Source organism: Brachyhypopomus gauderio, chromosome 11, assembly GCF_052324685.1.
Source record: "Brachyhypopomus gauderio isolate BG-103 chromosome 11, BGAUD_0.2, whole genome shotgun sequence".
Classification (NCBI taxonomy): Eukaryota; Metazoa; Chordata; class Actinopteri; order Gymnotiformes; family Hypopomidae; genus Brachyhypopomus; species Brachyhypopomus gauderio.
Window position 1 is genome coordinate 18,366,201 of NC_135221.1, and position 25,328 is coordinate 18,391,528.

Here is a 25,328-nt window from a genome sequence, read left to right on the forward strand (position 1 = left end):
ACACACTTTTTTTTCACATGCTCACATACGTCCTTTTACTTTTCTTTTGAATAATGAAGCACCTGAGTTTTTGGTCACGAGGGGAGATGTTATATGACGGATAGTTTGGGGAAAGGTAAGAGGGGAGCTTGGTAAAACACTTTTTGACCACGCTTTATGTTTCTCAATGTCATTATATGCAGTTGTTAAGAATTATGGATCATGGACTAATTCAACTAAACATTTCACTTGTACAATAAGTTTTTTATGGCCCACCTCCACCCCCCCATCTTTGGAGGACAACTTTGTTTTTATGTACAGTTCAAATTACATTTATAAAAATTATAACAATATGCAAAGTGATAATTATTGGGGTTAGGTGGACCAAGAAAAGAGGGGGAGAGAAAGAATAAAAAGGGAAAAGACAGAAGGGCAGGGAATATATACATATATATATATATGTATATATTCCCTGCCCTTCTGTCTTTTCCCTTTTTATTCTTTCTCTCTTATTCTTTCTCTCTCTCTCTCTCTCTCTCTATATATATATATATATATATATATATATATATATATATAATAAAAGCAAAAAATAAAAAACACAACCAGCTCGAATGACCACAGCAAAGTAAAGCAGAGTGTGCATTGATCATGCCAGGATTCTCAGTGTTTCTCAGAAAGTGTGCACACATGCGTGTGTGAAAAAAAGAGTGTGTGTGTGAGCGTGCACACACGCACTTTTTTTTGCACACGTTCACATACGTGCACGCTCACACACGCACCCTTTTTTCGCACATGCTCACATACGTGCACGCTCTCACACACTTTTTTCACACGCTCACATATGTGCACGCTCACACACGCACTCTTTTTTCACATGCTCACATATGTGCACGCTCACATGTACTCTTTTTTCCCACACGCACTCTTTTTTCACACACTCTCATACGTGCACGCTCACACACTCACACTTTTTTCACACGCTCACATACGTGCACACTCACACACGCACTCTTTTTTCACACACTCACATACGTGCACGCTCACACATGCACTCTTTTTTTCACATACTCTCATACGTGCACGGTCACACACGCACTCTTTTTTCACATGCTCACATACGTGCACGCTCACACACACTTTTTTTTCACATGCTCACATACGTCCTTTTACTTTTCTTTTGAATAATGAAGCACCTGAGTTTTTGGTCACGAGGGGAGATGTTATATGACGGATAGTTTGGGGAAAGGTAAGAGGGGAGCTTGGTAAAACACTTTTTGACCACGCTTTATGTTTCTCAATGTCATTATATGCAGTTGTTAAGAATTATGGATCATGGACTAATTCAACTAAACATTTCACTTGTACAATAAGTTTTTTATGGCCCACCTCCACCCCCCCATCTTTGGAGGACAACTTTGTTTTTATGTACAGTTCAAATTACATTTATAAAAATTATAACAATATGCAAAGTGATAATTATTGGGGTTAGGTGGACCAAGAAAAGAGGGGGAGAGAAAGAATAAAAAGGGAAAAGACAGAAGGGCAGGGAATATATATATATATATATATATATATATATATATATATATATATATATATATATATATATATATATATATATATATATATAATAAAAAACACAACCAGCTCGAATGACCACAGCAAAGTAAAGCAGAGTGTGCATTGATCATGCCAGGATTCTCAGTGTTTCTCAGAAAGTGTGCACACATGCGTGTGTGAAAAAAAGGGCATGTGTGAGCGTGCACACACGCACTTTTTTTGCACACGTTCACATACGTGCACGCTCACACACGCACCCTTTTTTCGCACATGCTCACATACGTGCACGCTCTCACACACTTTTTTCACACGCTCACATATGTGCACGCTCACACACGCACTCTTTTTTCACATGCTCACATATGTGCACGCTCACATGCACTTTTTTTTCCCACACGCACTCTTTTTTCACACACTCTCATACATGCACGCTCACACACTCACACTTTTTTCACACGCTCACATACGTGCACGCTCACACACGTGCACGCTCACACACGCACTCTTTTTTCACACACTCACATACGTGCACGCTCACACACGCACTCTTTTTTTCACATACTCTCATACGTGCACGGTCACACACGCACTCTTTTTTCACATGCTCACATACGTGCACGCTCACACACACTTTTTTCACATGCTCACATACGTGCACGCACACATGCACTCTTTTTTCCCACACGCACTCTTTTTTCACACACTCTCATACGTGCACGCTCACACACTCACTTTTTTCACATGCTCACATACGTGCACGCTCACACACACTTTTTTTTCACATGCTCACATACGTCCTTTTACTTTTCTTTTGAATAATGAAGCACCTGAGTTTTTGGTCACAAGGGGAGATGTTATATGACGGATAGTTTGGGGAAAGGTAAGAGGGGAGCTTGGTAAAACACTTTTTGACCACGCTTTATGTTTCTCAATGTCATTATATGCAGTTGTTAAGAATTATGGATCATGGACTAATTCAACTAAACATTTCACTTGTACAATAAGTTTTTTATGGCCCACCTCCACCCCCCCATCTTTGGAGGACAACTTTGTTTTTATGTACAGTTCAAATTACATTTATAAAAATTATAACAATATGCAAAGTGATAATTATTGGGGTTAGGTGGACCAAGAAAAGAGGGGGAGAGAAAGAATAAAAAGGGAAAAGACAGAAGGGCAGGGAATATATACATATATATATATATGTATATATTCCCTGCCCTTCTGTCTTTTCCCTTTTTATTCTTTCTCTCTTATTCTTTCTCTCTCTCTCTCTCTCTCTCTCTCTCTCTCTATATATATATATATATATATATATATATATATATATATATATATATATATATATATATATATATATAAAATAAAAGCAAAAAATAAAAAACACAACCAGCTCGAATGACCACAGCAAAGTAAAGCAGAGTGTGCATTGATCATGCCAGGATTCTCAGTGTTTCTCAGAAAGTGTGCACACATGCGTGTGTGAAAAAAAGAGTGTGTGTGTGAGCGTGCACACACGCACTTTTTTTGCACACGTTCACATACGTGCACGCTCACACACGCACCCTTTTTTCGCACATGCTCACATACGTGCACGCTCTCACACACTTTTTTCACACGCTCACATATGTGCACGCTCACACACGCACTCTTTTTTCACATGCTCACATATGTGCACGCTCACATGTACTCTTTTTTCCCACACGCACTCTTTTTTCACACACTCTCATACGTGCACGCTCACACACTCACACTTTTTTCACACGCTCACATACGTGCACACTCACACACGCACTCTTTTTTCACACACTCACATACGTGCACGCTCACACACGCACTCTTTTTTCACATGCTCACATACGTGCACGCTCACATGCACTTTTTTTTCCCACACGCACTCTTTTTTCACACACTCTCATACATGCACGCTCACACACTCACACTTTTTTCACACGCTCACATACGTGCACGCTCACACACGTGCACGCTCACACACGCACTCTTTTTTCACACACTCACATACGTGCACGCTCACACACGCACTCTTTTTTTCACATACTCTCATACGTGCACGGTCACACACGCACTCTTTTTTCACATGCTCACATACGTGCACGCTCACACACACTTTTTTCACATGCTCACATACGTGCACGCACACATGCACTCTTTTTTCCCACACGCACTCTTTTTTCACACACTCTCATACGTGCACGCTCACACTCACTTTTTTCACATGCTCACATACGTGCACGCTCACACACACTTTTTTTTCACATGCTCACATACGTCCTTTTACTTTTCTTTTGAATAATGAAGCACCTGCGTTTTTGGTCACAAGGGGAGATGTTATATGACGGATAGTTTGGGGAAAGGTAAGAGGGGAGCTTGGTAAAACACTTTTTGACCACGCTTTATGTTTCTCAATGTCATTATATGCAGTTGTTAAGAATTATGGATCATGGACTAATTCAACTAAACATTTCACTTGTACAATAAGTTTTTTATGGCCCACCTCCACCCCCCCATCTTTGGAGGACAACTTTGTTTTTATGTACAGTTCAAATTACATTTATAAAAATTATAACAATATGCAAAGTGATAATTATTGGGGTTAGGTGGACCAAGAAAAGAGGGGGAGAGAAAGAATAAAAAGGGAAAAGACAGAAGGGCAGGGAATATATACATATATATATATATGTATATATTCCCTGCCCTTCTGTCTTTTCCCTTTTTATTCTTTCTCTCTTATTCTTTCTCTCTCTCTCTCTCTCTCTCTCTCTCTCTCTCTCTCTCTATATATATATATATATATATATATATATATATATATATATATATATATATATATATATATATATATATATATAATAAAAGCAAAAAATAAAAAACACAACCAGCTCGAATGACCACAGCAAAGTAAAGCAGAGTGTGCATTGATCATGCCAGGATTCTCAGTGTTTCTCAGAAAGTGTGCACACATGCGTGTGTGAAAAAAAGAGTGTGTGTGTGAGCGTGCACACACGCACTTTTTTTGCACACGTTCACATACGTGCACGCTCACACACGCACCCTTTTTTCGCACATGCTCACATACGTGCACGCTCTCACACACTTTTTTCACACGCTCACATATGTGCACGCTCACACACGCACTCTTTTTTCACATGCTCACATATGTGCACGCTCACATGTACTCTTTTTTCCCACACGCACTCTTTTTTCACACACTCTCATACGTGCACGCTCACACACTCACACTTTTTTCACACGCTCACATACGTGCACACTCACACACGCACTCTTTTTTCACACACTCACATACGTGCACGCTCACACACGCACTCTTTTTTCACATGCTCACATACGTGCACGCTCACATGCACTCTTTTTTCCCACACGCACTCTTTTTTCACACACTCTCATACGTGCACGCTCACACACTCACACTTTTTTTACACGCTCACATACGTGCACGCTCACACACGCACTCTTTTTTTCACATACTCTCATACGTGCACGGTCACACACGCACTCTTTTTTCACATGCTCACATACGTGCACGCTCACACACACTTTTTTTTCACATGCTCACATACGTCCTTTTACTTTTCTTTTGAATAATGAAGCACCTGAGTTTTTGGTCACGAGGGGAGATGTTATATGACGGATAGTTTGGGGAAAGGTAAGAGGGGAGCTTGGTAAAACACTTTTTGACCACGCTTTATGTTTCTCAATGTCATTATATGCAGTTGTTAAGAATTATGGATCATGGACTAATTCAACTAAACATTTCACTTGTACAATAAGTTTTTTATGGCCCACCTCCACCCCCCCATCTTTGGAGGACAACTTTGTTTTTATGTACAGTTCAAATTACATTTATAAAAATTATAACAATATGCAAAGTGATAATTATTGGGGTTAGGTGGACCAAGAAAAGAGGGGGAGAGAAAGAATAAAAAGGGAAAAGACAGAAGGGCAGGGAATATATACATATATATATATATGTATATATTCCCTGCCCTTGTCTTTTCCCTTTTTATTCTTTCTCTCTTATTCTTTCTCTCTCTCTCTCTCTCTCTCTCTCTCTCTCTCTATATATATATATATATATATATATATATATATATATATATATATATATATATATAATAAAAGCAAAAAATAAAAAACACAACCAGCTCGAATGACCACAGCAAAGTAAAGCAGAGTGTGCATTGATCATGCCAGGATTCTCAGTGTTTCTCAGAAAGTGTGCACACATGCGTGTGTGAAAAAAAGAGTGTGTGTGTGAGCGTGCACACACGCACTTTTTTTGCACACGTTCACATACGTGCACGCTCACACACGCACCCTATTTCGCACATGCTCACATACGTGCACGCTCTCACACACTTTTTTCACACGCTCACATATGTGCACGCTCACACACGCACTCTTTTTTCACATGCTCACATATGTGCACGCTCACATGTACTCTTTTTTCCCACACGCACTCTTTTTTCACACACTCTCATACGTGCACGCTCACACACTCACACTTTTTTCACACGCTCACATACGTGCACACTCACACACGCACTCTTTTTTCACACACTCACATACGTGCACGCTCACACACGCACTCTTTTTTCACATGCTCACATACGTGCACGCTCACATGCACTCTTTTTTCCCACACGCACTCTTTTTTCACACACTCTCATACGTGCACGCTCACACACTCACACTTTTTTTACACGCTCACATACGTGCACGCTCACACACGCACTCTTTTTTTCACATACTCTCATACGTGCACGGTCACACACGCACTCTTTTTTCACATGCTCACATACGTGCACGCTCACACACACTTTTTTTTCACATGCTCACATACGTCCTTTTACTTTTCTTTTGAATAATGAAGCACCTGAGTTTTTGGTCACGAGGGGAGATGTTATATGACGGATAGTTTGGGGAAAGGTAAGAGGGGAGCTTGGTAAAACACTTTTTGACCACGCTTTATGTTTCTCAATGTCATTATATGCAGTTGTTAAGAATTATGGATCATGGACTAATTCAACTAAACATTTCACTTGTACAATAAGTTTTTTATGGCCCACCTCCACCCCCCCATCTTTGGAGGACAACTTTGTTTTTATGTACAGTTCAAATTACATTTATAAAAATTATAACAATATGCAAAGTGATAATTATTGGGGTTAGGTGGACCAAGAAAAGAGGGGGAGAGAAAGAATAAAAAGGGAAAAGACAGAAGGGCAGGGAATATATATATATATATATATATATATATATATATATATATATATATATATATATATATATATATATATATATATATATATATATAAAATAAAAAACACAACCAGCTCGAATGACCACAGCAAAGTAAAGCAGAGTGTGCATTGATCATGGCAGGATTCTCAGTGTTTCTCAGAAAGTGTGCACACATGCGTGTGTGAAAAAAAGAGGGCATGTGTGAGCGTGCACACACGCACTTTTTTTGCACACGTTCACATACGTGCACGCTCACACACGCACCCTTTTTTCGCACATGCTCACATACGTGCACGCTCTCACACACTTTTTTCACACGCTCACATATGTGCACGCTCACACACGCACTCTTTTTTCACATGCTCACATATGTGCATGCTCACATGCACTCTTTTTTCCCACACGCACTCTTTTTTCACACACTCTCATACATGCACGCTCACACACTCACACTTTTTTCACACGCTCACATACGTGCACACTCACACACGCACTCTTTTTTCACACACTCACATACGTGCACGCTCACACACGCACTCTTTTTTCACATGCTCACATACGTGCACGCACACATGCACTCTTTTTTCCCACACGCACTCTTTTTTCACACACTCTCATACGTGCACGCTCACACTCACTTTTTTCACATGCTCACATACGTGCACGCTCACACACACTTTTTTTTCACATGCTCACATACGTCCTTTTACTTTTCTTTTGAATAATGAAGCACCTGCGTTTTTGGTCACAAGGGGAGATGTTATATGACGGATAGTTTGGGGAAAGGTAAGAGGGGAGCTTGGTAAAACACTTTTTGACCACGCTTTATGTTTCTCAATGTCATTATATGCAGTTGTTAAGAATTATGGATCATGGACTAATTCAACTAAACATTTCACTTGTACAATAAGTTTTTTATGGCCCACCTCCACCCCCCCATCTTTGGAGGACAACTTTGTTTTTATGTACAGTTCAAATTACATTTATAAAAATTATAACAATATGCAAAGTGATAATTATTGGGGTTAGGTGGACCAAGAAAAGAGGGGGAGAGAAAGAATAAAAAGGGAAAAGACAGAAGGGCAGGGAATATATACATATATATATATATGTATATATTCCCTGCCCTTCTGTCTTTTCCCTTTTTATTCTTTCTCTCTTATTCTTTCTCTCTCTCTCTCTCTCTCTCTCTCTCTCTCTCTCTCTCTCTCTATATATATATATATATATATATATATATATATATATATATATATATATATATATATAATAAAAGCAAAAAATAAAAAACACAACCAGCTCGAATGACCACAGCAAAGTAAAGCAGAGTGTGCATTGATCATGCCAGGATTCTCAGTGTTTCTCAGAAAGTGTGCACACATGCGTGTGTGAAAAAAAGAGTGTGTGTGTGAGCGTGCACACACGCACTTTTTTTGCACACGTTCACATACGTGCACGCTCACACACGCACCCTTTTTTCGCACATGCTCACATACGTGCACGCTCTCACACACTTTTTTCACACGCTCACATATGTGCACGCTCACACACGCACTCTTTTTTCACATGCTCACATATGTGCACGCTCACATGTACTCTTTTTTCCCACACGCACTCTTTTTTCACACACTCTCATACGTGCACGCTCACACACTCACACTTTTTTCACACGCTCACATACGTGCACACTCACACACGCACTCTTTTTTCACACACTCACATACGTGCACGCTCACACACGCACTCTTTTTTCACATGCTCACATACGTGCACGCTCACATGCACTCTTTTTTCCCACACGCACTCTTTTTTCACACACTCTCATACGTGCACGCTCACACACTCACACTTTTTTTACACGCTCACATACGTGCACGCTCACACACGCACTCTTTTTTTCACATACTCTCATACGTGCACGGTCACACACGCACTCTTTTTTCACATGCTCACATACGTGCACGCTCACACACACTTTTTTTTCACATGCTCACATACGTCCTTTTACTTTTCTTTTGAATAATGAAGCACCTGAGTTTTTGGTCACGAGGGGAGATGTTATATGACGGATAGTTTGGGGAAAGGTAAGAGGGGAGCTTGGTAAAACACTTTTTGACCACGCTTTATGTTTCTCAATGTCATTATATGCAGTTGTTAAGAATTATGGATCATGGACTAATTCAACTAAACATTTCACTTGTACAATAAGTTTTTTATGGCCCACCTCCACCCCCCCATCTTTGGAGGACAACTTTGTTTTTATGTACAGTTCAAATTACATTTATAAAAATTATAACAATATGCAAAGTGATAATTATTGGGGTTAGGTGGACCAAGAAAAGAGGGGGAGAGAAAGAATAAAAAGGGAAAAGACAGAAGGGCAGGGAATATATACATATATATATATATGTATATATTCCCTGCCCTTCTGTCTTTTCCCTTTTTATTCTTTCTCTCTTATTCTTTCTCTCTCTCTCTCTCTCTCTCTCTCTCTCTCTCTCTCTCTCTATATATATATATATATATATATATATATATATATAATAAAAGCAAAAAATAAAAAACACAACCAGCTCGAATGACCACAGCAAAGTAAAGCAGAGTGTGCATTGATCATGCCAGGATTCTCAGTGTTTCTCAGAAAGTGTGCACACATGCGTGTGTGAAAAAAAGAGTGTGTGTGTGAGCGTGCACACACGCACTTTTTTTGCACACGTTCACATACGTGCACGCTCACACACGCACCCTTTTTTCGCACATGCTCACATACGTGCACGCTCTCACACACTTTTTTCACACGCTCACATATGTGCACGCTCACACACGCACTCTTTTTTCACATGCTCACATATGTGCACGCTCACATGTACTCTTTTTTCCCACACGCACTCTTTTTTCACACACTCTCATACGTGCACGCTCACACACTCACACTTTTTTCACACGCTCACATACGTGCACACTCACACACGCACTCTTTTTTCACACACTCACATACGTGCACGCTCACACACGCACTCTTTTTTCACATGCTCACATACGTGCACGCTCACATGCACTCTTTTTTCCCACACGCACTCTTTTTTCACACACTCTCATACGTGCACGCTCACACACTCACACTTTTTTTACACGCTCACATACGTGCACGCTTACACACGCACTCTTTTTTTCACATACTCTCATACGTGCACGGTCACACACGCACTCTTTTTTCACATGCTCACATACGTGCACGCTCACACACACTTTTTTTTCACATGCTCACATACGTCCTTTTACTTTTCTTTTGAATAATGAAGCACCTGAGTTTTTGGTCACGAGGGGAGATGTTATATGACGGATAGTTTGGGGAAAGGTAAGAGGGGAGCTTGGTAAAACACTTTTTGACCACGCTTTATGTTTCTCAATGTCATTATATGCAGTTGTTAAGAATTATGGATCATGGACTAATTCAACTAAACATTTCACTTGTACAATAAGTTTTTTATGGCCCACCTCCACCCCCCCATCTTTGGAGGACAACTTTGTTTTTATGTACAGTTCAAATTACATTTATAAAAATTATAACAATATGCAAAGTGATAATTATTGGGGTTAGGTGGACCAAGAAAAGAGGGGGAGAGAAAGAATAAAAAGGGAAAAGACAGAAGGGCAGGGAATATATATATATATATATATATATATATATATATATATATATATATATATATATATATATATATATATATATATAAAATAAAAAACACAACCAGCTCGAATGACCACAGCAAAGTAAAGCAGAGTGTGCATTGATCATGGCAGGATTCTCAGTGTTTCTCAGAAAGTGTGCACACATGCGTGTGTGAAAAAAAGAGGGCATGTGTGAGCGTGCACACACGCACTTTTTTTGCACACGTTCACATACGTGCACGCTCACACACGCACCCTTTTTTCGCACATGCTCACATACGTGCACGCTCTCACACACTTTTTTCACACGCTCACATATGTGCACGCTCACACACGCACTCTTTTTTCACATGCTCACATATGTGCATGCTCACATGCACTCTTTTTTCCCACACGCACTCTTTTTTCACACACTCTCATACATGCACGCTCACACACTCACACTTTTTTCACACGCTCACATACGTGCACACTCACACACGCACTCTTTTTTCACACACTCACATACGTGCACGCTCACACACGCACTCTTTTTTCACATGCTCACATACGTGCACGCTCACATGCACTCTTTTTTCCCACATGCACTCTTTTTTCAAACACTCTCATACGTGCACGCTCACACACTCACACTTTTTTCACACGCTCACATACGTGCACGCTCACACACGCACTCTTTTTTTCACATACTCTCATACGTGCACGGTCACACACGCACTCTTTTTTCACATGCTCACATACGTGCACGCTCACACACACTTTTTTTTCACATGCTCACATACGTCCTTTTACTTTTCTTTTGAATAATGAAGCACCTGAGTTTTTGGTCACGAGGGGAGATGTTATATGACGGATAGTTTGGGGAAAGGTAAGAGGGGAGCTTGGTAAAACACTTTTTGACCACGCTTTATGTTTCTCAATGTCATTATATGCAGTTGTTAAGAATTATGGATCATGGACTAATTCAACTAAACATTTCACTTGTACAATAAGTTTTTTATGGCCCACCTCCACCCCCCCATCTTTGGAGGACAACTTTGTTTTTATGTACAGTTCAAATTACATTTATAAAAATTATAACAATATGCAAAGTGATAATTATTGGGGTTAGGTGGACCAAGAAAAGAGGGGGAGAGAAAGAATAAAAAGGGAAAAGACAGAAGGGCAGGGAATATATATATATATATATATATATATATATATAAAATAAAAAACACAACCAGCTCGAATGACCACAGCAAAGTAAAGCAGAGTGTGCATTGATCATGGCAGGATTCTCAGTGTTTCTCAGAAAGTGTGCACACATGCGTGTGTGAAAAAAAGAGGGCATGTGTGAGCGTGCACACACGCACTTTTTTTGCACACGTTCACATACGTGCACGCTCACACACACTTTTTTCACACGCTCACATATGTGCACGCTCACACACGCACTCTTTTTTCACATGCTCACATATGTGCACGCTCACATGCACTCTTTTTCCCACACGCACTCTTTTTTCACACACTCTCATACATGCACGCTCACACACTCACACTTTTTTCACACGCTCACATACGTGCACACTCACACACGCACTCTTTTTTCACACACTCACATACGTGCACGCTCACACACGCACTCTTTTTTCACATGCTCACATACGTGCACGCTCACATGCACTCTTTTTTCCCACATGCACTCTTTTTTCAAACACTCTCATACGTGCACGCTCACACACTCACACTTTTTTCACACGCTCACATACGTGCACGCTCACACACGCACTCTTTTTTTCACATACTCTCATACGTGCACGGTCACACACGCACTCTTTTTTCACATGCTCACATACGTGCACGCTCACACACACTTTTTTTTCACATGCTCACATACGTCCTTTTACTTTTCTTTTGAATAATGAAGCACCTGAGTTTTTGGTCACGAGGGGAGATGTTATATGACGGATAGTTTGGGGAAAGGTAAGAGGGGAGCTTGGTAAAACACTTTTTGACCACGCTTTATGTTTCTCAATGTCATTATATGCAGTTGTTAAGAATTATGGATCATGGACTAATTCAACTAAACATTTCACTTGTACAATAAGTTTTTTATGGCCCACCTCCACCCCCCCATCTTTGGAGGACAACTTTGTTTTTATGTACAGTTCAAATTACATTTATAAAAATTATAACAATATGCAAAGTGATAATTATTGGGGTTAGGTGGACCAAGAAAAGAGGGGGAGAGAAAGAATAAAAAGGGAAAAGACAGAAGGGCAGGGAATATATATATATATATATATATATATATATATATATATATATATATATATATATATATAAAATAAAAAACACAACCAGCTCGAATGACCACAGCAAAGTAAAGCAGTGTGCATTGATCATGCCAGGATTCTCAGTGTTTCTCAGAAAGTGTGCACACATGCGTGTGTGAAAAAAAGACGGCATGTGTGAGCGTGCACACACGCACTTTTTTTGCACACGTTCACATACGTGCACGCTCACACACGCACCCTTTTTTCGCACATGCTCACATACGTGCACGCTCTCACACACTTTTTTCACACGCTCACATACGTGCACGCTCTCACACACTTTTTTCACACGCTCACATATGTGCACGCTCACACACGCACTCTTTTTTCACATGCTCACATATGTGCACGCTCACATGTACTCTTTTTTCCCACACGCACTCTTTTTTCACACACTCTCATACGTGCACGCTCACACACTCACACTTTTTTCACACGCTCACATACGTGCACACTCACACACGCACTCTTTTTTCACACACTCACATACGTGCACGCTCACACACGCACTCTTTTTTCACATGCTCACATACGTGCACGCTCACATGCACTCTTTTTTCCCACACGCACTCTTTTCACACACTCTCATACGTGCACGCTCACACACTCACACTTTTTTCACACGCTCACATACGTGCACGCTCACACACGCACTCTTTTTTCACATGCTCACATACGTGCACGCTCACACACACTTTTTTTTCACATGCTCACATACGTCCTTTTACTTTTCTTTTGAATAATGAAGCACCTGAGTTTTTGGTCACGAGGGGAGATGTTATATGACGGATAGTTTGGGGAAAGGTAAGAGGGGAGCTTGGTAAAACACTTTTTGACCACGCTTTATGTTTCTCAATGTCATTATATGCAGTTGTTAAGAATTATGGATCATGGACTAATTCAACTAAACATTTCACTTGTACAATAAGTTTTTTATGGCCCACCTCCACCCCCCCACTCTTTTTTCACACACTCTCATACGTGCACGCTCTCACTCACTTTTTTCACATGCTCACATACGTGCACGCTCACACACACTTTTTTTTCACATGCTCACATACGTCCTTTTACTTTTCTTTTGAATAATGAAGCACCTGAGTTTTTGGTCACGAGGGGAGATGTTATATGACGGATAGTTTGAGGAAAGGTAAGAGGGGAGCTTGGTAAAACACTTTTTGACCACGCTTTGTTTCTCAATGTCATTATATGCAGTTGTTAAGAATTATGGATCATGGACTAATTCAACTAAACATTTCACTTGTACAATAAATAAGTTTTAAATGTAACAGAATCGGAGAGTGGGCGTTGATCATGCCGGGCTTCTCAGCGTTGAACAAATGGACAGAACACGCACTTTTTTCCCCACGCAAGATCACACGCGCACACTTTTTTCCACACATGCGCACTCTCACGCGCGCACTTTTTTAATTAATTTTTTTCAAAAACGCGTATGCTCACACAAACACACTTTTTTTTCACACACACGCACGCTCAAACACGCACTTTTTTCACACGCACACACTTTTTTCACACGTGCACGATTACACACTTTTTTCACTCACACGCACTTTTTTCACACACGCTCACACACATGCACGCTCACACACGCACTCTTTTTTTCCACACACACACACACTTTTTTCCATACACAAACCTAAAGGTGAACAACACCAAACCCCTACCGGCAAGCGACTCCAACCACCCAGCTCACCTGGAGATACAGGAGCTCCAGCTTCACCACCCTGCTGCACAGAGGTCAGTTCTATTCTGCTATCAATTAACAGCAAACTATCTGCACTCGACGCCAGAATATACCTCGTTGAAATATTGTATAAAATTTGTATTTTTTTTCATAATGTATATATATTTTTCACTGAACTTTGCTCTCTCTATCTCTCTTCTCCCTCTAACTTTAGATTTTTCGCTACCCAGAAACATCCATTCACTACACGCAAATGTACACACACTCGTAAACACACCGCATACATATTAATCCATCCATAAAATCCCATAAATAACACAAGGAATAGCTCAGGAATAATACAACGCACGTAACGTCTCAACATCACAACATGCATGTCACTCCAAACCCAACTCCTTTTATATTATATTCTATCTGTCTCTATGGAAGCACTTCTCTCTATCTTTCTGCACCAACTTCTGTTTTATTACTATTGTACATCCCAGACCAGGAAACAAATAACTCTGTTTACATTCCATCCCATACACAGCAGAAAATATTCAAGCATGTGCTCACTCGTATCATATCATTGATAAATACTATTAATCCATATCCCACTATATGTCCTCACTCAAATTTATAACCTGGAACATTCGTGGTACCGGCACACAAATTAAGCAAACCAAGGTACTAAATCATCTCACGTCACTAAAGGCAGACATTTGCTTACTACAAGAAACACATCTATCAGAAACAAATCATCACAAGTTCAGGTCATCACAATACACCTAAATATTCTCAGCCTACTATAACTCCAGACAAAGAGGAGTATCAGTATTAATAAGTAAAAATGTATCTTTTACACATAACACCTCCATATTAGACCGAGAAGGAAGATATATTATAATCAACATAAACATCAGCAATACCCCCTTAACAATAGCTAGCTTATATGCCCCTAATACTGATAACCCATCCTTCTTTCACGAATGTTTCGACCATATAAACAATATCTCAGGCGCTACAGTTATTATTGGAGGTGACTTTAATTTAACCCTCGACCTACATAGACAGATTAACCAGTTCACACAATACACGTAACTGGCAGTCCACAGATATCATAAAGCAATACATGTCAGACTTAGGGCTCAGTGATGGTTGGCGCCTCAAACACCCAAACGCTAAAGAATTTTCTTTTTATTCATCAGTATACCACTCGCACTCTCGCATTGACTATCACTTAACCAGCAATTCTATTATATCCTGTCTATCTGAAATAAAATATCACCCGATAACAATTAGCGACCATGCTCCAGTATCACTTACATGGAACATAAATCCAATATATAAAACTTTCAACTGGCGACTAAATACCTCCTTACTCAGAGATCCAGAGTTTGACAGCTATATTAAAAAAGAGTGGGCATCTTTCCTAGAAACAAATGATTCTCCAGAAACCCCACCAACACTTCTTTGGGAAAGGCAGTGTTAAGAGGCCAAATGATCTCTTACTCTTCTTATAAGAAGAAGAAAGATTTAGAAAATGAGACTAATCTACAACAGAAAATTGGGGAGCTATCGAACGAAATGATAAAAAACCCAACAGAAAAAATTAAAAAAGTTAAAAGAATGCAAATGAGAAGACTCTTTAATACAACGATTAAGACAGGAACAATTCGAATACAATAACAAATCGGGTAAATTCCTAACTAACAAATTAAAGTATAACAAAGAAAAAACTACAATTGCATTAATCAAAGATGAAAATGGCTCGAAAACACACTCACGGTTTTGAGCTCCGCCGCGTGCTCCAAGCGCAGCTCCAGTATGTTCCGAGTGAGCTCTCTCGCGCGTTTGTCCTTCTCCACGTAGAGCCGCCACAGCAAAGCCAGACGCTCAGAGCTGGAGGCGTCCAGACAGTCCTACCTGCACGAAGCGCTGCTCCATCTCACTCAACGTCTCCATCACCTGAAGAAATACAGGCGCAGCTAAACACCTTCATACCTGATTATGTAACTACCCATCAATACAACTAACGTGTTAGGTTCCGTTTAAATGGGGTAAAAATGAGTGTAAGGTATAAATAACTCATTCAAAAAAAGCTACCAAAGCTGCTAACGTACAGTTTTAAACAGGTACCAAAGTTCAGAGACGCTCTTACGAAGACAGCAAGTTAAACAAACGGAACACGAGCGAAAGGGACGGACGGCATGCCACGAGGATAACGCGGACAGCTGTTTTCAGCTTTAAACGATCTAGCCTGCCAAATACGATTTTATAATCAATCCACTCTCACTTCAGAAGTGGACAAAGCCGCTAAACCGCATAGCGATCGTCAAACAAAAACAAGCTAGCATACAGGACTACAGATTAGCTTTGAAGTAAATAATTTAAATCTGTCGTATCATATCGTTGATCGTCTTCATTAAGAAGTGACTATTAATGTGTAAAGAAATGTTTACCTCTGTAGTCTGTACCGTTTACCTCTGTAGACAGACAGCTGTACAACAGAATTTAACAGATGTTTCTGTATTGAACGCTTTTTAAACGCGAAACTTTCCGTCAGTTCAACCAACTCTGGTCTCGTTTCGAACACAAACTTTGGGATTCTGTTTAGATTCTAAAATGCCGCGTTGTGACGTCAGCGTCAGCACCGCGTCAAAATGCAGCTTCCATAGTAACGGCGTGCGGTGCGTAGCGGACATGCTTCCTTTTCAGCTAAAGCGCAGTTGTGATGGGACGGCTCACTCTCGCGAAGGAAAAACAGTCCCGTTACAGCTGTCTGTGGAAGACCTGGGGTGGGCTAGTAATCACTGGAGCTTAATGCTATTCCACATGCAAATTCAACAAAAATATTATAGTGCTTATTCCTCATACTTCTTATTATTATTATATTGCAGTGGTGTGCAGTCAGGCCCTTCTAACCCTTCAGAGAAGGGGTAAAGGTGTATGTAAAATTATATAAATATATATATATTTCATTAATAAAGTAAAATTATAAACCAGTTCATGCTATATTAACATGTTATATCAGTGTTTTTCTTTGCTGCTGTAGGACATATCTGACTTAGAGTCAGAGCCGGCCCTGACCAATGTGGTGCCCTAGGCGAGATTTTGGTTGGTGCCCCCTGCATCACCAATCATTGGGTTGATTGTGTCACTATTAAAGAAACAAATAAAAAGCAAATGACTTAAATATTACCATATAACAAACAATAAATATAAAGGTGTTGCACAAAAAATATTTTAAAACCATTTTACATAACGATTCTAATTCGATAATATGATTGGTTGATAAAACTGCCAATCTATAATAAAAGCTCTCAATGTAAAAGGCAAGGGTATGCGACAGATACACAGAAGTTCCTGGGGGAGGGCCTTTCTCTCTTTTACCTAGAAACAACGGTGTGAAATACTGTGGTGTACAGAGAAACAGTAACAAGGTGCGCAGAGCGCGGGGGAGGGCAGGTTGGCGTGCGAGTGATAGGTGTTGTGTGTTATTAGTCAAATTAAGAATTCTTATAATAACATTATTAAACAATGAAATTATGATTATGTGGACTTTGCTTGTTTTCACATTTATTAATTATTCATTTGTAAAAAAAAAAAAAAACGCATGCACGCGAGCGCCCCCCTGGACAGATGGCGCCCCTAGCATTTGCCTATGTCGCCTAATGGAAGGGCCGGCCCTGCTTAGAGTGGATCTAACCAATCAAAACCATAAAAAAAAATTAAAATGGCTTTATGGGCTTTCTCCTGCCTATGGCTGCGTGCCCCTTCTAATGATATTTTGTAGGGTCCGGTATGTGTCTATTAACAAAATCACAGAACTCATAACAGAACACCCAATTACTCAATAACCTGCAGTTTGCTTTAAAGATTTTTATTTGCTTACATTGCGTACAAGACATGCTTCATGGGTTTTATGTATATATGTGGGGACATACAAGAATCTAACATTTAGTGCGCCAAGGTGGGTAAGGCATAACCTTTATGTCCACTTCATTGCAGTATTTGTCAGGAAGCCCAGCTGACCTGAGAGCGCAAAACATTTTCTGTTAACCATAATCAACATTTCATAGTAAATTCCCTTAAAAATACATACTTCCTGTACTTGCTGTATCATTTGGGAATCAATCACAGCTGTTTGTGTGCATGTTGTAAAGGACATGCATATTTTCATTTTTTATTATTATAGGTTTTAGTTTTTTGCACATTTGGAAAATGTGGAAACTCCCCAAGAATAAAAAACCCCACATATTTTGGCATCTTTTCTCATGGGTAGTACAGTTTCACTCTGGAATCAAAATTTAAGGATGTGTCCGGATATGCAGTAAAAATAATCATGAGCAGACACACAGAAGTCTGCTGGTTTAGGGTGATAAGATGAAAGGTTGGGGAAACAGGCAGGCAGCACGGGCCACACAGAGAGATACTTAAGTGTGACAGAAAGGGAGCAACTGAGGTCAAAGATAGGACAGATTTTGAGGGTTGCTAAACAAACAAGGTTAGATGTTCTGATTGACACATGTAGCCTGGCACCTAACACAGTCCATTCACAAAGTGAACAAAGCCATCCGCAAACTTAAGGCAAAGAAGGTGACTCTTACGTTTCAACACTTGGGTAACAGTGATGATTTGACATTGGTTGTTTTCAGTGATGCTTCATTTGTTAATCTTCCTGATGAAGGTACACAGGGAGGGACACTGATTGCACTCATGGGAAAAGGAGGAAAGATCTCTCCTCTCCTTTGGCAATATGAAAAATTAATGTGGTCAAAAGCACACTGGCAGGAGAAACTCTAGTCATGTCAGATGGAATAAACAGTGAAGTCTTCCTGGCAACACTTTTCTAAAATCACCACTGGTGACCCTAGTCTGAACACTCTTCCATTGTTCTGTGTGACTGAGAATCATTCCCTGCTTGATGCACTTAAGCAGGTCACAGAAAAGAGACTCAGGTTAGAATTAAGCAACATTAAAGAGCTCATATAAGCTAGGAAAATCAAAGAACTTTGTTTACAAAGTTATTTTGTAACGCATTATTAGTTGTTTTTAACATGTGCAGTTATTATTATAATATGCAGTATATAGATAAACTCTATATAAACTTTTTTGTTAAATTTTTTTAAGAAAAGAAAAAGGGAGATTTTTAACTCGTAATCACAATGTGATCCCCTGTTATATCATGAGACTGAGAGAGGGTCAAGGGGGGAATGAAATGGGGAGGAGTGACATAAAAGTGGGTTTATCCTGCGAGGGAAAACGAAGATGTTGTGTCATTGCTTATCTTGCATGATTCTGCTGACAATTATAAAATCTAGCAGTTCTGTCATTAAAGGAAATGATCTCATGATTGACACTGATGTTATCATGCTACACTCTTCCTCAAACAGGAACTGGGTTAAAATGCTCATGTGCTTTTCATGAATGAAGACAACGTGCCAATTAAGAAACTCGTCTTCGATTGCTTTTGTGTGACTCACTTCAGCTTCTTGTCTCTCATGTCATCCAGACGAGCTCTGCATGTGCGAGTTTCTTCGTTCATTCTCTGCACCTCCCGGAAGCGCTCCCTCTGCAGGACGATGGCCTGCGTCTCTCGCGTCTCTGCACTTCTTCTTTCTGCACCCCCAACACTTTTCCCTAATAGACTTATGGTCCCTGCCGATGGACTGATAGGCCGGAAAGAGGCCACCATCCATGAAGATGCTGTAAATTCATATTTCCTCAACGTCGTCACAATCAGGCCTACGCCTTCTGCTTTTTAGGTCTCACTCTACAGTGTGGTTTGCTCAACATCCTCTCCCTTGGGTTCACAGCTCGGACACATCTTAGACAGTGGTTACATTTCACTTCTATATTAAACAGTGGTTACATTTTACTTCTGTATTATGTTAAAAGAATACTGTATTATGTTATAAGAATACTGTATTATGTTAAAAGAATAAACAAAGCATGTGTTAATTGCTAAGCAAAAAACCCAAAATCACAACAATAGTCTTCTGTCTAACAAGTTCCAGACTGCCACTGAAACAAAGAGCTGTAACGTTATCAGTTTTATAATCAGGAGTTCTTCCAGGTAAAAAAATAAACATCTATGATATATATAGTATTTAAGTGAAAGTTTTATAGAGGAAAATAAGGTCTCAAAAATAAGGTCCCTTGTTTTGACCTTTACATCTGTACCACACCCATGTGCTGAATCCTGAGAAATGCCACAGCTTGTCTGAGATGGCTTCCATGGGTGTTTATGGCACACGTATACATTCCACAGCTGTGAAATGATGGTATTATTCCACATTCTCCAAATTCCTTACTTAATCAAGAACATGTTAGTAATGAGAATGAGTTTCTAAGCCTAAGACTGGCGTTGGTTAGCTGTGTGGTGCCAGTTCACCTGAGGACCCTGTTGAACTCCGCCCTCTGTCTGCCAACCTCGACTGACAGCATGTGCTCTTTGTGGGACATCTGATGTAGGCGGGAGACCTTCAGCTGTTCCTTTGCACTGCCTTCTTGGCCTGCTTTTTCTCCTTTCTTCTCCATTCTCTCTCGACTGGTTCCTGGGAGCCCTGAGCTCATCCTGGGAGGAAATGACATCACAAAGTTAACAAAAATTTGTTTTTCTCTGTGGACTGTGATTTATCACAGTCATGATGCATAAATAAATATGGCTATAGATATGATCCTCCTCTGTTTTAAATGTTCAGATTCAGATTCAGATTCAGATTTATTGGTCATACATTGTACAAGTGTGACGATGGGGTCGTGGTGAAGGATGAGACACGAATCCCTCTTGTGGCGACAGACGTCACTTTTATTTTTAAACAGATACTGCGCAATAGCGCACGATAGACACTCATACAGGCAGCACAACGTGCAGACATAGACAACGACGAGCACAGGACACTGCGCGAGCGCACATTAAATAGACAAACCACATTAGCCCCACGTGATTACAAGACAAGTCACAGGTGATACTGATTATTCACACGACATGCCATAACCACGGATATCCATAGACGCAGACGATGCACGTAGACTACGTCAACACACGCCCAAAAGGGAGGGGCCGGGGTCCTCAACGTGACAGACGCCCCCTCCAAGGGCATTACCCGTCCCGGGGTGCCAACAGGACCGAGTGCCCCGAACCCACGACGATGGGCGGATCCGACGCGCTCAGTCCTGCGTCTGGGAGGTGACTGCCCTTGGCGAAGCGTCCGTCACGAATCGCCTAGCACACCCTCCCTGGGAAGACCGGGGAAAAGACGTTAGACAGGTTGAACGGGACGTTCACAAACATACACACAGGAACGTTAACACATAGAGGAACAAACGGGAAAAATGGGTTTGGTATACACACGGGAAGACTAACGAACACTGGTACACAAAAACATGAAACAGGGACCCAGCTACGCACCAGGAGGAGAGCTAGGAGGGGAGAGAGGTCGGGAGCTGCAGGCGCTGCTGCAGGGGATGTTCCTCCTCCAGCCTTAGCTGCGGAACCTCCGCTGGGTGCAGCGCGGCTGGCGGACGCGCCCGGTGAAGCGCGTCTGTCGCGCGCGCCCTGTGCAGCGCGGCTGTCGTACGCGCCCTGTGGACCGCAAGGGAGCTCCTCCTCTGTGTCCATCTCCACTCCATGGACTGCTCCGGGCTGCCACCCCGGGAGCAGTCCATTGCACTTTCGCCGGAGCGGTCGAAGGATGGACACTTCACCGAACCCCCTTTCCTAGTCCCGGCTGCTCTCTCAGAGGGAAGCGGACTCTCCTCCTCTCCCTCCGAATCGGAGCCTTCCTCCTCCTCCCCCTCTTCCTCTACGGTGGGAGAGAGACCTACGGGCGGAGGAATATAGTCCTCCTCCTCAGATTCCTCCTCCTCCTCGCCGTAGTCCTCGGGAACCGCATCGCATACCGAGGGGGGGTAGGCCTCCTCCTCCTCGCCCACGTAGTCAACGGTGGAGGCGTCGTAATCCGAGGGGGGGTAGGCTTCCTCCTCCTCGCCACCGTAGTCAATGGTGGAGGCGTCGTAATCCGAGGGGGGGTAGGCTTCCTCCTCCTCGCCACCGTAGTCTATGGTGGAGGCGTCGTAATCCGAGGGGGGGTAGGCCTCCTCCTCCTCGCCACCGTAGTCTATGGTGGAGGCGTCGTAATCCGAGGGGGGGTAGGCTTCCTCCTCCTCGCCACCGTAGTCAATGGTGGAGGCGTCGTAATCCGAGGGGGGGTAGGCTTCCTCCTCCTCGCCACCGTAGTCTATGGTGGAGGCCTCGCCTAACGAAGGGGAATACGCCTCCTCTTCTTCCTGCTCCTCCCCCTCAGAATCCTCCTCCCCGAATTCCGCCTCCGGGGTGGACGCGATTACGCCTACCTGCAGCGGCGAGGTGGCGCGAGAAGGAGCAAGGTGTCGCTCCCTCCATATACGTACCACCCCCTCGCGGAGCATCTCCGCCAGCTCGGGGTCCTTTCTTTCGAGCCCCCGGGCTGTGGCCAGTTGGTAGGCACACACCGGGTCCTTCTCCAGCTCCTCGACCGACGGTGTGGCTTCTTGGCACGGGGGGGTGTCCTCCTCCCGCTTTCTCTGTGTCGACGTAGCGCCGCGGCGCGAGGGGGAAGACGAAGCGTGGTGATGACGCTTGCTTGGGCGCTTTGCCTTCTTCTGCCGGGTGGCGTAGCCAGGCATGATCTGGGTGTCTCAGGACGGCTCGTCGTTCTGTGACGATGGGGTCGTGGTGAAGGATGAGACACGAATCCCTCTTGTGGCGACAGACGTCACTTTTATTTTTAAACAGATACTGCGCAATAGCGCACGATAGACACTCATACAGGCAGCACAACGTGCAGACGTAGACAACGACGAGCACAGGACACTGCGCGAGCGCACATTAAATAGACAAACCACATTAGCCCCACGTGATTACGAGACAAGTCACAGGTGATACTGATTATTCACACGACATGCCATAACCACGGATATCCATAGACGCAGACGATGCACGTAGACTACGTCAACACACGCCCAAAAGGGAGGGGCCGGGGTCCTCAACGTGACAACAAGTACAAGATGAAATGCTTTCTTGCCCAGGGCACAGTGTTAAAGCACCAGAAAACCAGAGCGGCGGCAGCGTAACGCAGCGTACAAACGCAGACGCGCCACCCTCACAGGCAAAGAGAAACAGAGATAACATTGGGAGGAGACAAAAAAATATGACCACAGATTATTCTCACAAACAGGACAACAGTCTGTGTGCATGCAAAAAATCCCCATAGCACATACAGCATTGATAACACAGACAGTAAGCAGTGAGAGGCGTGATCCATTCAGAGAGGGAGGGGGGAGCCAGAGGCCTGGCACAGAGTTTTTGTGTCAAAGTTCGCGGTGGAAGGCGAGAGCCATCTCTGACAGTCTCTGTGTGGGGGTAGGAGCAGGTAACCAAGACGACGACCTTCTGGGAAAAATTTGTTTGGGCGCCAATGCAGATAAGAAGAATGAAGAATTTAGCAAGGAGCCCGTCCTTGGGAATTTGAGCATGTACTCCTCTTAAAGTCGGCTGTCTCCCAACTGATCCAACTTCGCACGTAGAGCATTGATTCCATCCACGATCGTCTCCAAGCTTTTTCCAACAGTCACAGTCTGTGTTCCAACAGCTCTACCCACCGCATCAATCATGTGGGGCACTTGACGTGGACGCTCAATAGCTGACTCCACTCTATCAGTTTTCCGATACACCAGGGCAACGCCTAATCCAATCAGCAGAGCCACTGCGATCAAAGTTCCAAATAAGTACACGTCCTCAACATCTTCCAGGGAGAGAGGCGCAAGACACAAACTACGCCAGGTCCCCCATGAGTCATGCACATATCCAGCTGAGGACGTTCCGTCCGGGCATGTGGGTTCTCCCGCACCATGACTCCTCGTGGAAAAAATAGTGTCAATTGCGTTGAGAGACCACCTGATCAAATCCATTTTCTTGTTAAAATTCGAAGAGCAGCGTCAGGTTACTAAGACAAGACAGAGAATCTAAGCTGAGCAGGGCAGGAGGGAGGGAGTGCAGGAGCGGAGATAAAGTGCGACCGCCTCTCTTGAAAGCCGGAAGAAATGTACCATGAAACGTATGATAAATATAAAACACTGGCAAAAGATTGTTCAATATTTACTTGGAAATATGATCCACCAAGTCTTTAACACAAGCATCTAACTGAAAGGAGTCTGTTGTTAAATGTTTAATCAGTGAGGTTGCTTCCACCTGTTCAGCTCTGTGGTCTCTGTCTCGTTTCTGGAGAGCTCTGAGTCTGGCCACATCCTTCTCCTTCTCTCTCTTTATTCTTTGCTGCTCAGCCTCATGCTCAGCCTCTCTGACCTGCAGCCAAGAAACAAACCTTATCAGAATCAAAAAGTCACAAGGTTTACCTCTCTGCCTATCCAAACACCTGGGATCATTATCAGAGTATTTCCATGACTCTTGCCTTGGCAGAAAAGATCTGCTTTGTATATGGAAGTTAGACTGCAATTCATGTCTGTGATACTCTAAAGAGACATCAACATCTCTCCATTGCTAAGTATATTATCACTGCTGGGTGACATTGACAAATTAGAACCTTGTTGTCACACGTAACACCGCCCCCTCACCTTTCTCGTGTTGTCTGCTCTTTTCCTGCCTCATTTTCGTTTCCATTGTTTCCCATTGTCTGCGCTTTTGCTCCCTGTTTCTCTGTGTTAGTTTAGCATGTTTTCAGTTGGCCTTGGTTCTCTGGTTATTGTGTTTAGTTTCTTTGCGTTTATTCGCCTATGTTCTCTGGCCATTTCTTGTTATGTTTAATGCCCTAGTTTATACATTTAGTTGG

General features: G+C 42.1%; 1 protein-coding gene across 4 annotated transcripts; it reads right to left on the reverse strand.

Moving 5' to 3' along the window:
* Nucleotides 1-18,378: 18,378 nt before the first annotated feature.
* On the reverse strand, nucleotides 18,379-24,733 carry LOC143527373 (uncharacterized). 4 transcript variants are annotated; one of them, XR_013134097.1, is made up of 3 exons: nucleotides 21,911-24,733; nucleotides 21,234-21,738; nucleotides 18,379-21,073 (listed from the first exon to the last, which is right to left on the reverse strand). XR_013134097.1 is itself a non-coding variant. In XM_077022545.1 (2 exons), exon 1 carries the CDS (start codon nucleotides 23,164-23,166, stop codon nucleotides 21,922-21,924), a length of 1,245 nt encoding a protein of 414 aa, XP_076878660.1. In that variant the 5' UTR covers nucleotides 23,167-24,733; the 3' UTR covers nucleotides 18,379-21,073; nucleotides 21,911-21,921. The 4 variants fall into 4 exon arrangements, 2 of the variants coding, with proteins under 2 accessions (XP_076878660.1, XP_076878659.1); XR_013134096.1 differs by having other exon boundaries at nucleotides 18,379-18,528; nucleotides 20,891-21,738; XM_077022545.1 differs by lacking the exon at nucleotides 21,234-21,738.
* Nucleotides 24,734-25,328: the final 595 nt, after the last annotated feature.

Bases quoted from the DNA above. Each gene is read 5' to 3' on its own strand.
- LOC143527373 (XM_077022545.1), bottom strand. From the start codon at position 23,166: ATGCCTGGCTACGCCACCCGGCAGAAGAAGGCAAAGCGCCCAAGCAAG.